At 44.9% G+C, this 16,323-nt stretch overlaps 1 protein-coding gene across 2 annotated transcripts in view; it reads left to right on the top strand.

Annotated features, from left to right (window-relative positions):
* LOC139264694 (protein mono-ADP-ribosyltransferase PARP14-like) overlaps window positions 1-16,323 on the top strand; it is a 133,087-nt gene that overhangs the window by 73,108 nt on the left and 43,656 nt on the right. For both annotated transcript variants that reach the window (XM_070881616.1, XM_070881615.1), the window contains exons 10-11: window positions 13,098-13,214; window positions 13,306-13,473. In XM_070881616.1, the coding sequence (XP_070737717.1) occupies window positions 13,098-13,214; window positions 13,306-13,473 (285 nt within the window). The remainder of the gene's footprint in view (window positions 1-13,097; window positions 13,215-13,305; window positions 13,474-16,323) is intronic.

The raw sequence follows: 16,323 nt of genomic DNA, 5'->3' as shown, positions 1-16,323 counted from the left end.
CTTCAGTACCACATTCCTGCTTTCTCTCCATACCCCTTGATCTTTTTAGCTGTAAGGGCCACATCTAACTCCCTTTTGAATATACCTAATGAACTCGACTCAACAACCTTCTGTGGTAGAGAATTAAACAGGTTCACAATTCTCTAAGTGAAGAAGTTTCTCCTCTTCTCCGTCCTAAATGGCTTACCCCTTATCCTTGGACTGTGAACCTTGGTTCTGGACTTCCCCAACATCGGGAACATTCTTCCTGCATCTAACCTGTCCAATCCCATCAGAATTTTATATGTTTCTATGAGATCCCCTCTCATTCTTCTAAATTCCAGTGAATATAAGCCTAGTCGATCCAATCTTTCTTCATATCTCAGTCCTGCCATCGGGAATCAGTCTGGTGAACCTTCGCTGCATTCCCTCAATAGCAAGAATGTCCTTCCTCAGATTAGGATACCAAAACTGTACACAATATTCAAGGTGTCGTCTCACCAAGGCTCTGTACACTGCAGTAAGATTTCCCTGCTCCTATACTTAATTCCTCTCGCTATGAAGGCCAACATGCCATTTGCCTTCTTCACCACCTGCTGTACCTGCATGCCAACTTTCAATGACTGATGTACCATGACACCCAGGTCTCGTTGCACCTCCCCTTTTCCTAATCTGTCACCATTCTGCCTTCCTGTTTTTGCAATCAAAGTGGATAACCTCACATTTATCGATATTATACTGCATCTGCCATGCATTTGCCCACTCATCTAACCTGTCCAAGTCACCGTGCAGCCTCTTAGCATCCTCCTCACAGCTGACATTGCCGTCCAGCTTAGTGTCATCTGCAAACTTGGAGATATTACATTCAATTTCTTCGTCTTAATCATGAATGTATATTGTAAATAGCTGGGATCCCAGCACTGAACCTTGTGGTACCCCACTCGTCACTGCCTGCCATTCTGAAAAGGACCCGTTCATTCCTACTCTTTGCTTCCTGTCTGACAACCAGTTCTCTCTTCACATCAATACATTATCCCCAATACCATGTGCTTTAATTTTGCACACTAATCTCTTGTGTGGGACCTTGTCAAAAGCCTTTTGACAGTCCAAATACACCACATCTACTGGTTCTCCCTTGTCCACTCTACTAGTTACATCCTCAAAAAGTTCTAGAAGATTTGTCAAGCATGATTTCCCTTTCATAAATCCATGCTGACTTGGACTGATCCTGTCACTGCTTTCCAAATGCACTGCTATTACATCTTTAATAATTGATTCCAATATTTTCCCCACTACCAATATCAGGCTAACCGGTCTATAATTCCCTGCTTTCTCTCTCCCTCCTTTTTAAAAAAGTGGTGTTACATTAGCTACCCTCCAATCCATAGGAACTGATCCAGAGTCTATAGAATGTTGGAAAATGATCACCAATGCATCTACTATTTCTAGGGACACTTCCTTAAGTACTCTGGGATGCAGACTATCCGGCCCTGGAGATTTATCGGCCTTCAATCCCATCAATTTCCCTAACACAATTTCCTGACTAAAAATAATTTCCTTCAGTTCCTCCTTCTCGCTAGACCCTCGGTCCCCTAGTATTTCCAGAAGATTATTTGTGTCTTCCTTAGTGAAGACAGAACCGAAGTATTTGTTCAATTGGTCTGCCATTTCTTTGTTCCCCATTATAAATTCACCTGATTCTGACTGCAAGGAACCTACAGTTGTCTTCACTAATCCTTTTCTCTTCACATATCTATAGAAGCTTTTGCAGTCAGTTTTTATGTTCCCTACAAGCTTATTCTCATACTTTATTTTCCCCCTCCTAATTAAACCCTTTGTCCTCCTCTGCTGAATTCTAAATTTCTCCCAGTCCTCAGGTTTGCTGCTTTTTCTGGCCAATTTATATGCCTCTTCCTTGGATTTAACACTATCCCTAATTTCCCTTGTTCGCCACGGTTGAGCCACCTTCCCCGTTTTATTTTTACTCCAGACAGGGATGTACAATTGTTGAAGTTCATCCATGTGATCTTTAAATGTCTGCCATTGCCTATCCACTGTCAACACTTTAAGTATCATTCACCAATCTATCCTAGCCAATTCACGTCTCAAACCATCGAAGTTACCTTTCTTTAAGTTCAGGACCCTAGTCTCTGAATTAACTGTGTCACTCTCCATCTTAATGAAGAATTTTACCATATTATGGTCACTCTTCCCCAAGGGGCCTCGCACAACAAGATTGCTAATTAATCCTCTCATTTCGCAACACCCTGTCTCGGATGGCCAGATAGCTCTCTCGTTGGTTCCTCGACATATTGGTCCAGAAAACCATCCCTTATCCACTCCAGGAAATCCTCCTCCACTGTATTGCCACCAGTTTGATTAGCCCAATCTATATGTAGATTAAAGTCACCCATGATAACTGCTGTACCCTTATTGCACGCATCCCTAATTTCCTGTTTGTTGCCATCCCCAACCTCAGTACTACTGTTTGGTGGTTTGTACACAACTCCCACTAGCGTTTTCTGCCCTTTAGTGTTCTGCAGCTCTACCCATATAGATTCCACATCATCCAAGTTAATGTCCTTCCTTACTATTGCGTTAATCTCCTCTTTAACCAGTAACATTACCCCACCTCCTTTTCCTTTCTGTCTATCCTTCTTGAATATTGAATACCCCTGGATGTTGAGTTCCCAGCCTTGGACACCCTGTAGCCATGTCTCTGTAATCCCAATTCCATCATATCCGTTAACAGCTATCTGCGCAGTTAATTCATCTACCTTATTACGAATGCTCCTCGCATTGAGACACAGGGCCTTCAGGCTTATTTTTTTCACACTCTTTGTCCTTTTAGAATTATGTTGCAATGTGGCCCTTTTTTGATTTTTGCCTTTGATTTCTCTGCCCTCCACTTTTCCTTATCTCCTTTCTACCTTTTGCTTCTGTCCCCATTTTACTTCCCTTTGTGTTCCTGCATAGATTCCCATCCCCCTGCCATATTAGTTTAAACCCTCCACAACAGCACTAGCAAACACTCCCCTGAGGACATCGCTTCCGGTCCTGCCCAGGTGCTGACCGTCTGGTTGGTACTGATCCCACCTCCCCCAGAACTGGTTCCAATGTCCCAGGAATTTGAATCCCTCCCTTCTGCACCACTCCTCAAGCCACATATTCATCTTAACTGATGCGTTCATAATAAAGTATGAAACTGAGTACTGTGAACAATGAGCAAGTGTGACCTTAGCTCCTTTAATAAGACTCCAGAGTGCAGGTACCTCCTGGGTGGCCTGCTTATATACCGTGCTCCCAAGGGATGCTGGGATCCCTTGGGACTCCAACAGGTAGGCCCTCTGGTAGTAGTGCGATACAGGTTGCGAGGGGTTAAAGACATAACATTAACTATCCTGCTATTTCTACTCTGACTAGCATGTGGCACTGGTAGCAATCCTGGGATTACTACCTTTGAGGTCCGACTTTTTAATTTAACTACTAGCTCCCTAAATTCAGCTTGTAGAACCTTATCCCGTTTTTTTTTTACCTATATCGTTGGTACTTATATGCACCACGACAACTGGCTGTTCACCCTCCCCCTCCAAAATGCCCTGCAGCCGCTCCGAGACACCCTTGACCCTTGCACCAGGGAGGCAACATACCATCCTGGAGTCTCGATTGCGGCCGCAGAAATGCCTATCTATTCCCCTTACAATAGAATCCCCTACCACTATAGCTCTCCCACTCTTTTTCTTGCCCTCCTGTGCAGCAGAGCCACCCATGGTGTCATTAACTTGGCTGCTGCTGCCTTCTCCTGATGAGCCATCAGTACCCAAAGCGATATATCTGTTTTGGAGGGAGATGACCGCAGCGGACCCCTGCACGACCTTCCTACTTCTGCTCTGCCTGATGGTCACTCATTCCCTATCTGCCTTTGGAACCTTAACTGTGGTGTGACCAACTCACTAAATGTGCTATTCACAACATCCTCAGCATCGCGGATGCTCCAGAGTGAATCCATGTGCAGCTCCAGTGCCACAGTGCGGTCTGTCAGGAGCTGCAGCTCGACACACTTCCTGCATACATAGTAGTCAGGGACACTGAAGCATCCCTGATTTCCCATATCGCACAGAAGGAGCATGACGCGGGTCTGGGCTCTCCTGCCATGACTTAACCCTTAAATTAAATTAATTTGGCAACAATGCCAAAGGTTTCTTACTGATAAGAAAAAGAAAAAAGATAAAGAAAAGGAAAAACTTCTCACCAATCAACCAGCCAATCACTTACCCGCTTGGCTGTGACGTCACACTTTGATTTCTTTTTACTTCTTTGTTTTACTTTCGGCCTCGATCTCCCAGCGTATGTTGCTCCTCTGACTCCCCGCGCTCTTTTATCAGGGCCTCGATCTCCCGGCATATGTTGCTCCTCCGACTCCCCATGCTCTTTTATCAGGGCCTCGATCTCCCGGCGTGGTGTCAACCTGTCACATCATGTGGAAGCCAGAGTATACAGAGTATCAAGTGAAGTAAATCTGGCCATGGTGAGGCCATTCATGGTCTCCCGTGCAGCATCAGTTGATTACGGAGAAGGTTGGTGTTGTTGCTGGTGTGCCTGCTGCAACTGGTGTTGGGGCTGATTGTGGTGGGATTCTGAGGACCAAGGTGAGACAATTTCAAGGGCACTGATGCTGATGGAATAGAGGGCAGGTGAAGTCGAGATGACAGAAGTGATCTGTCAATGGTGGGAGAGATAACGAAGTCAGACTGGATGGCGACCTGTGTAAAGACTTGCAGCATTCTAAATCTATTGTAGAAATGCAGTTTAGAAAAGCTAGAGGTTAAGGGAACATTTCTCAATCAGCTGCGAGCTTTGACTTGACATTTGAAGCTGTCAACTCATCAGCTGAAACAATGGCATGTGACCTCCCGGCTAGCTTCACGAACGAGGTCTAGGCATAGCGGGTAACTGGTGGGCGACCTGTCAATTTCAAAAAGCTGGGAAGAAAGCATTGTTAAGTGGTTGTAAAAAAGCCACTAATGTGGAGATCTTCCCTCCACAGCTACCAACCTCATAGTTCCCCAACCCCGCATAGCCTGCTTCTCCATGCTTCCCAAGATCCACAAACAGGACTGCCTTGGATGACCCATCGTTTCAGCCTGTTCTTGCCCCACAGAACTTATTTTTTCCTTTGTCCACTCTCGTCCCACCTAGATCTGCGACTCCTCCACCGCACTCCGTCACTTTAACAGTTTCCAGTTTCCTGGCCCCAACCATCTCCTTTTCACCATGGACGTCCAATCCCTCTACACTTCCATCCCCCACCAGGATGACCTGAGGGCGGTCCGTTTCTTCCTTGAGTAGAGGCCCAACCAGTCCCCATCCACACCACCCTCCTTCGCCTGACTGAACTAGTTCTGACATTGAACAACTTGTCCTTTAACTCCACTCACTTTCTACAAATGAAAGGTATTGCTATGGGAACCCGCATGGGTCCTAGCTATGTCTGCCTTTTCGTGGGGTATGTGGAACATTCTTTGTTCCAGTCCTACTCCCAAACCCCTCCCTCACCTCCTTTTCTGATACATTGATGACTGTATCGGTGCAGTTTCCTGCTCTTGTCCTGAACTTGAAAATGTAATTCATTTTGCATCCAATTTCCACCCTTGCCTCACCTTCACGTGGATTTCCGACTCTTCCCTTCCCTTCCTCGTCTTCTCTGTCTCCATTTCTGGAGATAGGCTTTTAACCAGTATCCACTTTAAGCCCACTGACTCCCACAGTTACTTAGACTACACTTCCTCCCACCCCGCATCCTGCAAGGACTCCATTTCATTCTCCCAGTTTCTCCGTTTCCGTCGCATCCGCTCTGATGATGCCACCATTCACACTAGTGCCTCTGACATGTTTTCCTTTTTCCTCAACCGAGCATTCCCCTCCGCCGTCTGTTCTATTTCCCGCACCTCTACTCTCACCCTCCCTCTCAGAACCACAACAGGGTTCCCCTTGTCCTCACCTTTCACCCCACCAGCCTCCACGATCAACGGATCATCCTCCGCTATTTCCGCCACCTCCAGCGGTGATCCCACCACCAAACACATTTTCCCCTTTCGTCCCATCTCAGCGTTTCGAAGGGACTACTCCCTCCATGACATCCTGGTCCATTCCGTAATCACCCCCAGCATCCTGTCCCCTTCCCATGGCACCTTCCTGCGCAAGCGCTGGAGATGCAACAACTTCCCTTTTACCTCCTCCCTTCCCACTATCCAGGGTCCCAAATACTCCTTCCAGGTGAAACAGTGATTTACTTGTACTTATTTCAATTTAATATGCTATATTCGCTGCTCATGATGTGGTCTTTATAATGGGGAATAAAGAAATGGCAGACCAATTGAACAAATACTTTGGTTCTGTCTTCATGAAGGAAGACACAAATAAACTTCCAGATGTACTAGGGGACCGAGAGTCTAGTGAGAAGGAGGAACTGAAGGATATCCTTATTCGGCGGGAAATTGTGTTCGGGAAATTGATGGGATTGAAGGCTGATAAATCCCCGGGGCCTGATAGTCTGCTTAATACTTAAGGAAGTGGCCCTAGAAATAGTGGATGCATTGGTGATCATTTTGCAACAGTCTATCGACTCTGGATCAGTTCCCAGGGACTGGAGGATAGCTAATGGAACATCACTTTTTAAAAAAGGAGGGAGAGAGAAAATGGGTAATTACAGACCGGTTAGTCTGACATCAATAGTGGGGAAAATGTTGGAATCAATCATTAAGGATGAAGTTGCAGCGCATTTGGAAAGCATTCAGCATGGATTTATGAAAGAGGAATCATGCTTGACGAATCTTCTGGAATTTTTTGAGGATGTAACGAGCAGAGTGGACAAGGGAGAACCAGTGGATGTTATGTATTTGGAATTTCAAAAGGCTTTTGAAAAAGTCACACACAAGAAATTGGTGTGCAAAATCAAAACATGGTATTGGGGTAAAGTACTGACGTGGATAGAGAACTGGTTGGCAGACAGGAAGCAGAGAGTCGGGATAAACGGGTCCTTTTCGGAATGGCAGGCAGTGACTAGTGGAGTGCCGCAGGGCTCAGTGCTGGGACCCCAGCTCTTTACAATATACATTAATGATTTGGATGAAGGAATTGAGTGTAATATCTCCAAGTTTGCAGATGACACTAAACTGGGTGGCGGTGTGAGCTGTGAGGCTGCAGGGTGACTTGGGCAGGTTAGGTGAGTGGGCAAACACATGGCAGATGCAGTATAAAGTGGATAAATGTGAGGTTATCCACTTTGGGGGAAAAAACACAAAGGCAGAATATTATCTGAATGGCGGCAGATTAGGAAAAGGGGAGGTGCAACGAGACCTGAGTTTCATGGTTCATCAGTCATTGAAAGTTGGCATGCAGGTACAGCAGGTGGTGAAGAAAGCGAATGGTATGTTGGCCTTCATGGCTCGGGGATTTGAGTATAGGAGCAGGGAGGTCTTACTGCAGTTGTACAGGGCCTTGGTGAGACCTCACCTGGAATATTGTGTTCAGTTTTGGTCTCCTAATCTGAGGAAGGATGTTCTTGCTATCGAAGGAATGCAGCGTAGGTTCATCAGACTGATTCCAGGGATGGCTGGACTGACATATGAGGAGAGACTGGATCAACTGGGCCTTCATATACTGGAGTTTAGAAGGATGAGAGGGGATCTCATAGAAACGTATAAGGTTCTGATGGGACTGGACAGGTTAGATGCAGGAGGAATGTTCCCGATGTTGGGAAAGTCCAGAACCAGGGGACACAGTCTTAGGATAAGGGGCAGGCCATTTAGGACTGAGATGAGGAGAAACTTCTTAATTCAGAGTTGTTAACCTGTGGAATTCCCTGCCGCAGAGAGTTGATGCCAGTTCATTGGATATATTCAAGAGGGAGTTAGATATGGCTCTAACGGCTAAAGGGATCAAGGGGTATGGAGAGAAAGCAGGAAAGGGGGACTGAGGGAACGATCAGCCATGATCTTATTGAATGGTGGTGCATGCTCGAAGGGCCGAATGGCCTACTCCTGCACCTATTGTCGATGTTTCTCTGTCTCCTCTACATTGGGAAGACCAAGCGTAGATTGGGTGACCGCTTTGCTGAACACCTCCGTTCAGTGTGTAACTGTGACCCTGAGCTTCCGGTCGCCTGTCACTTTCATTCTCCCCTCCACTCCCACTCTGATATCTCCTTCCTCAGTCTTCTCCACTGTTCCAATGTAGCACTGGGGTAAGTGTAAACCACAAGGTGATAGGAAGGGACAATATGTATGAATATAAAGGGGCTGCAGGAGGGGTCAAAACTAAAAATCATGGTTTAAAAACTAGTATTAAAACACTTTACCTAAACGCATGCAGCATTCGAAACAAAGTAAATGAGTTGACGGCACAAATCATTACAAATGGGTATGATTTGGTGGCCAATACAGAAACGTGGTTGCAGGGTGGCCAAGACTGGGAATTAAATATACAGGGATATCTGACAATTCGGAAAGATAGACAAGAAGGGAAAGGAGGTCGGGTAGCTCTGTTAATAAAAGATGATATCAGGGCAGTTGTGAGAGACGATATTGGCTCTAATGAACAAAATGTTGAATCATTGTGGGTGGAGATTAGAGATAGTAAGGGGAAAAAGTCACTGGTGGGCGTAGTTTATAGGCCCCCAAATAATAACTTCACGGTGGGGCGGACAATAATCAAGGGAATAATGGAGGCATGTGAAAAAGGAACGGCAGTAATCATGGGGGATTTTAACCTACATATCGATTGGTCAAATCAAATCGCACAGGACAGCCTTGAGGAGGAATTCATACAATGCATATGGGATTGTTTCCGAGAACAGTATGTTACAGAACCTACAAGGGAGCAAGCTATCTTAGATCTGGTCCCGTGTAATGAGACAGGAATAATAAACGATCTTCTAGTAAAAGATCCTCTCGGAATGAGTGATCACAGTATGGTTGAATTTGTAATACAGATTGAGGGTGAGGAAGTAGTGTCTCAAACGAGCGAACTATGCTTAAACAAAGGGGACTACAATGGGATGAGGGCAGAGTTGGCTAAAGTAGACTGGGAACACAGACTAAACGGTGGCACAATTGAGGAACAGTGGAGGACTTTTAAGGAGCTCTTTCATAGTGCTCAACAAAAATATATTCCAGTGAAAAAGAAGGGCGGCAAGAGAAGAGATAACCAGCTGTGGATAACCAAGGAAATAAAGGAGAGTATCAAATTAAAAACCAATGCGTATAAGGTGGCCAAGGTTAGTGGGAAACTAGAAGATTGGGAAAATTTTAAATGACAGCAAAGAATGACTAAGAAAGCAATAAAGAAAGGAAAGATAGATTACGAAAGTAAACTTGCGCAAAACATAAAAACAGATAGTAAAGGCTTTTACCGATATTTAAAACGGAAAAGAGTGACTAACGTAAATGTTGGTCCCTTAGAAGATGAGAAGGGGGATTTAATAATGGGAAATGTGGAAATGGCTGAGACCTTAAACAATTATTTTGCTTCAGTCTTCACAGTGGAAGACACAAAAACCATGCCAAAAATTGCTGGTCACGGGAATGTGGGAAGGGAGGACCTTGAGATAATCACTATCACTAGGAGGGTAGTGCTGGACAGGCTAATGGGACTCAAGGTAGACAAGTCCCCTGGTCCTGATGAAATGCATCCCAAGGTATTAAAAGAGATGGCGGAAGTTATAGCAGATGCGTTGGTTATAATCTACCAAAATTCTCTGGACTCTGAGGAGGTGCCATCGGATTGGAAAGCAGCTAATGTAACGCCTCTGTTTAAAAAAGGGGGCAGAAAAAAGGCAGGTACCTGTAGGCCGGTTAGTTTAACATCTGTAGTGGGGAAAATGCTTGAAGCTATCATTAAGGAAGAAATAGCTGGACATCTAGATAGGAATAGTGCAATCAAGCAGACGTAACATGGATTCATGAAGGGGAAATCATGTTTAACTAATTTACTGGAATTCTTTGAGGCTATAACGAGCATGGTGGATAGAGGTGTACCGATGGATGTGGTGTATTTACATTTCCAAAAGGCATTCGATAAGGTGCCACACAAAAGGTTACTGCAGAAGATAAAGGTATGCAGAGTCAGAGGAAATGTGTTAGTATGGATAGAGAATCGGCTGACTAACAGCAAGCAGAGAGTCGGGATAAATGGGTCCTTTTCGGGTTGGAAATCGGTGGTTAGTGGTGTGCCACAGGGATCGGTGCTGGGACCACAACTGTTTACAATATACATAGATGACCTGGAAGAGGGGACAGAGTGTAGTGTAACAAAATTTGCAGATCACACAAAGATTAGTGGGAAAGCGGGTTGTGTAGAGGACACAGAGAGGCTGCAAAGAGATTTAGATAGGTTAAGCGAATGGGCTAAGGTTTGGCAGATGGAATACGATGTCGGAAAATGTGAGGTCATCCACGTTGGAAAAAAACCCAGTAAAAGGGAATATTATTTGAATGGGGAGAAATTACAACATGCTGCGGTGCAGAGGGATCTGGGGGTCCTTGTGCATGAATCCCAAAAAGTTAGTTTGCAGGTGCAGCAGGTAATCAGGAAGGCGAATGGAATGTTGGCCTTCATTGCGAGAGGGATGGAGTACAAAAGCAGGGAGGTCCTGCTGCAACTGTACAGGGTATTGGTGAGGCCGCACCTGGAGTACTGCGTGCAGTTTTGGTCACCTTACTTAAGGAAGGATATACTAGCTTTGGAGGGGGTACAGAGACGATTCACTAGGCTGATTCCGGAGATGAGGGGGTTACCTTATGATGATAGATTGAGTAGACTGGGTCTTTACTCGTTGGAGTTCAAAAGGATGAGGGGTGATCTTATAGAAACATTTAAAATAATGAAAGGGATAGACAAGATAGAGGCAGAGAGGTTGTTTCCACTGGTCGGGGAGACTAGAACTAGGGGGCACAGCCTCAAAATACAGGGGAGCCAATTTAAAACCGAGTTGAGAAGGAATTTCTTCTCGCAAAGGGTTGTGAATCTGTGCCCAAGGAAGCAGTTGAGGCTAGCTCATTGAATGTATTCAAATCACAGATAGATAGATTTTTAAGCAATAAGGGAATTAAGGGTTACGGGGAGAGGGCGGGTAAGTGGAGCAGAATCCACGGCCAAATCAGCCATGATCTTATTGAATGGCGGAGCAGGCTCGAGGGGCTAGATGGCTTACTCCTGTTTCTAATTCTTATGTTCTTATGTTATTATGTTCAACGCAAGGAACAGCACCTCATCTTTCATTTAGGCACTTTACAGCCTTCTGGACTCAACATGGAGTTCAACAATTTCAGATCATAACCTCTGACCACCTTTGGCTCCCTTCTCCCAACCCCTCCCCATCTTATGTTTTTTTCTTCTTTCTTCTCTTTGTCTCTAATAGCAGCTGGTCATTACTCTGCCATTCACACTCTATCCAGGTTAACCTTTTTCTAACTTCTGTCATTACCATTTCAATTTGGCCCATCATCCCTTTTGTCTCTCTAATCCATCCTGCCTTCCACCTTATCACAGCCCTTCCTTTTTATTCTTTCTTCCCCTCCCTCTTTCAGTACTTACGAACATGCTCTTTTCAAACATACGGCAGTTCTGACAAAGGGTCGTCGACCCGAAAATTTTACTTTTTTTCTCTCTGCAGATGCTGCCTGACCCACTGTGATTTCCAGCATTCTCTGTTTTATATCAGATTCCAGCATCTGCAGTATTTTGATTTTATGTTATTAATGATTTCAGCTAGCAGAGACCTGCAAAACATTTGCAGTCAAATGAGGATCTTTATTGCAACAGTGTCTGTTATCATCTTCTTCGTCTGTAGAATCAACACTGATGTCCTCCCTCTCCCCCCTCTCTCTCTCCCTCCCTCCTCCTCCTCCCTACCTCCCTCCCTTTCCGTCTCTCCCCCTCTCTCTCCCTCCCATCCTCTCTTCATCCCATCCTCTCTCTCCATCCCACCCTCTCTCTCCCTCCTTTCCTCTCTCCCCCCTCCCTCTCTCTCTCTTTCTCCCTTGCCTGCCGCCCCCGCTCCGAGCGGCTCGCAGAACGCCCGGAACGGCCCCATCCCCATGCCCGCGCGCATTGGCCCCGCCGCATCTACTGCCACCTCCATCGCTCCCCACTCTGATTGGTTGCGAGGCTGGGCGGGCCCTGATTGCCCATTGGTCAGTGCAACTGTCACTCAGTCCGGACTACGTGCTCGCAGCCCCAGGACAGACAAGAACTCACTATTATTATATAGATTATTATTATAGATTGCCTCCCCTGCCGCTGCGTGTCATGTCTGCTCAGCGCTGGTAAAGGTGTGTGGCGGTAGGTTGATGGTGGGGCCCGACCGACTGTCTAAAAAAAAAACACTGTCCCATCCAGGCCTCTGGAATTTTCTGGAAAATTCCCACCAACAATTTTTAAATCGAGGCGTTACTTAACCGGGAGCCAATGTAGGTCAGTGAGCATAAGGATGATGGATGAACGGGACTTAGTGTGAGTTAAAGATGGGCAGCAGAGCTTTGGATGACCTCAAGTTTACTAGTGCTTTGTACAGCTTCTGTATAACCTCCTGGATTTACTTTTCTGGATCTACTTAACTACCGTACCATTCTGTGTGCATTGGCAATTGCCGGCACTGAAGATCCCACTTAGCATACCAAATTACAATGCTGCTATATTTCAACTAATGATACACTTTACATTATGTATTAATATTTCTTGCACCAAAATGCACTTGCATTTCTAATATTAAATGCAATTTTTCATTTTGTACTCAGTTGTTTATTGATCAAATAATTGCTCTAAGATGTATCCTTTATTCAGAAATTCTGATTTTCCATGTACTTTGAGCCATTCAAATAATTTAGTGTTATTTTTGGCAAAGACACATAGGAAGCCTGAGATCTACTTTAATTCTTTTGTGGAGGTAATTAATAATAATAATAAAAGGACCACACATTTGAGCTTGATCTCTGGAGGATTACTATATTACCATATTTACACAATATTTCTAATATTTTCAATATATTTAATAAGGGAAAATACTGTGGTCTTCAGATTAGTGTGATATTGATTGTTTTCATTTGTTATATATCTAGGAAAAGATGAGACTTCCATGAACCCTGATTTTGTGACGAATATTAGGAATGTTACTTTTGAAGTGTACTGCCGTGACTTTTCAAAAAAAGACGATGTTCTAGTGGTGGAATATGTTGGTAAGATTAAGGTCATTTTAATTAATTTATTTCTCTTTTAAAATTTGATACAGCAGAGGCATAAGTAACAATGTTTCCTTTGTTATTACAGAAAACAAATCAAATTATAAAGTTACATTTAAAGGAGGGAAACATTGCATTCCTGTTAGAATAAAAGGCCAGACCAACATTGTAAAGGCTTTGTTAAAAGTCTTTCAGAACTGTAGTGATCTTCAGTATCGTTCATTGTGCATCCCTGTCCCCAAACAACTGTCCTCAGGTAATGATTTGATTGCTATATTTCGTAATATGGAGTAAACTGTTTCACTGTGTAATAACAGCAATAGATTTTAGCATCTTGCAAACCACTAATTTCTCCTCCTCGCAGTGTAACTAACTACAGAAAGGGCAGTGATCATATTAATGCACAGCTCTACTAACAATAAAAATAATCATTACTTGGAGTAAGTAAAGAGAGATTAAAGGAAAGTCGGGTATAGAATTTACACACCATTTTCAGAATAATTTCAGTGTATAATCAGGGCAAGTGTCTTTTTTTGGCAACAACAACTTATATTTATATAGTGGCTTTAACGTAATAAAACATCCCAAGGCGTTTCATAGGAGTGGTTTCAATTTCTTTTGACACCGAGCCATATAAGATGTTAGGACAGATGACCAAAAGTTTGGTCGAAGAGGTAGGTTTTAAGGAGCATCTTTAAGGAGGAAAGAGAAGTGGAGAGGTGGACAGATTTACGGAGGGAATTCCAGAACTTAGGACCTAGGCAGCTGAAGACATGACCGCCGACGATGGAGGATTTAAAATTGGGGATGTTCAAAAGGCCAGAATAGGCCAGAGATCCAGGGGGATTATAGGGCTGGAGCAGATTACAGAGATAAGGAGGGGCGAGGCCATGGAGGCATTGGAATAGTCAAGTCTAGAGGTGATAAAGGCATGAATGGGGGTTTCAGCAGCAGATAAGTTGAGGTAAAGATGGAGACGGGCAATATTATGAAGGTGGAAATGGGCAGTCTTAGTGATAGAATGGATATGAGGAAGGAAGCTCATTTCATGATCAAATATGACACCAATTTTGGGAACAAAATTGGTCAGCCTTAGACAGATTCTGGGGAGAGAGATTGAAGCAATGGAAAGGGAATGGAGTTTGTGGCATGAACTGAATGACTTCGGTCTTTCCGATATTTAATTGGAGGAAATTTCTGCTCATCCACTGGTGGATGTCAGACAGCAGTCTGATAGTATAGACACGGTGGAGGGATCGAGAGAGGTGGAGGAGAGTTAAAGCTGGGTATCATCAGCGAACATGTGAAAACTTACGTTGTGTTGCTGGATGATGTCACCGAGGGGCAACATGTAGATAAGAAATAGGACAGGAGCCAAGGATAGATCCTTTGGGGACACCAGAAGTGTGGGATCGGGATGAGAAGCCATTGCAGGTGATTCTATGGTTCTGCCTGGAACGAAAGGAATGAAATCAGGTGTGTGCAGTCCCATCCAGCTGGACCACGATGGAAAGGTGTTGGAGCAGAATTTTGTGGTCAACCGTGTCAAAGGCTGCAGAAGGGATAGATTAAATTTGTCGCAAACAAGTAGGATATCATTTGTGACCGTGGTAAGAGCAGGTTCAGTACTGTTGCAGGGGCGGAAGTCTGATTGGAGGGATTCAGACAAGGAGTTCTGGGAAAGATGGGCACAGATTTGGGAGGCGACAACACATTTAAGCACTTTGGAGAGGAAAGGGAGGTTGGAGATTGGGTGATAGTTTGCAAGGACGGAGGGTTCAAGGGTTGTTTTTTTGAGGAGAGGGGTGATGGTGGCAGATTTGAAGGAAAGGGGGACAATACCAGAGGAGAGAGAACAGTTAACAATATCCACTAACATGGGAGCCAGGAAGGAAAGTTGGGTTGTCAGAAATTTAGTAGGAATAGGGTCGCTCGAGCAGGAGGTCAGTCTCATTGACAAGATGAGCTTTTGAAAAGGCAAGAGGGGAGACAGGAGATATGAGAGAAATATGCAAATTTAGGTTTAGGGCAGAGGGAAATTGGAGAGGAAGCAAGGTCTGGTGGGCTAGGGGAAGGGAAGGAATTAAAAGCAAAAGCAGTTGAACGGATGTTAATCTTTTTACCAAAGATGTCCATGAGCTCCTCACATTTATTGTTGGAGGTGAGGGAGGAGGAAGCAGGGGATGGTGGTTTGAGAAGACAGTTAGTGCTGAAGAGAAGTCTGGTGTTATTTTTTCTGTCCTGGATGATCTTAGAATTTGGCAGTTTTAGTGATGGAGAGCAGGACCCGGTATGACCTGGTAATCTAGACAAATCTGGTAATGGATAATTAGCAGATGTCCTCCAAAGACCAACAATAATTATAGCCTTAAAATTGATAAACTATTAAGATTTATTGCAACACCTGACCAGAATCCATGCAATGTTATTTTAGATAGTCAGAAATAAGTGTAAGAGACATTGGCACCGATATTTACTGGGAGTTGGTTAAGTTGCGGGGGTTGTAATGGCCAAGAATCCCATAACTACAGATAATACGGAGTCCCTGCCAAATTTAATGGCAGGGCCTTATTTGAATAGTTTTTCTCCATTCCCTAGCTGGCAGCCAGTCAGATTGAGAGGCTGGCTGTTGGACAGGAGGGCTTGTGCTGGATGGCCACAGCTGGGAAGCAGAGAAGACAGAGGGAGGAGGGAGAGATCACAGAGGGTGGAGGGTTTGAAGAGATCGTCGGCTTGGGGGGAAAGATCACTGGGAGGGGTTGAAGAGATTGCGGGTCAGGAGGCGAGATCACGGGTTGGGGATGAAGAGATCACGGGTTGGGGGGGCGGTTTGGAGGGATTGCGAGTCGGGGAGTTCGCGAGGATATTGTGGGTCGTGGGGGAGATCATGGGTTGGGTCAGAGATCAAGCGGGGGATTGACGAGATTGCGGGTCAGGGGAATCTTGGCGGGGTGCTATGGATCGTGGGGAATGTGGCCGATCGTGAGGAGGGAAGCAGGTTTGCTTGAGGGGCCGGGGGAAGCGCTCCTCCCGGCCCACAAGTAGTGCTGGAAAAGCACTTATCTGCTGGATCCAGCCATTCTCGCCTTCCTTCAACTTTCGGGTT

Source organism: Pristiophorus japonicus, chromosome 5 (assembly GCF_044704955.1).
Source record: "Pristiophorus japonicus isolate sPriJap1 chromosome 5, sPriJap1.hap1, whole genome shotgun sequence".
NCBI lineage: Eukaryota > Metazoa > Chordata > Chondrichthyes > Pristiophoridae > Pristiophorus > Pristiophorus japonicus.
Note: the sequence above shows the minus strand (reverse complement) of the source record. Positions and strands in the feature narration are given on the sequence as shown.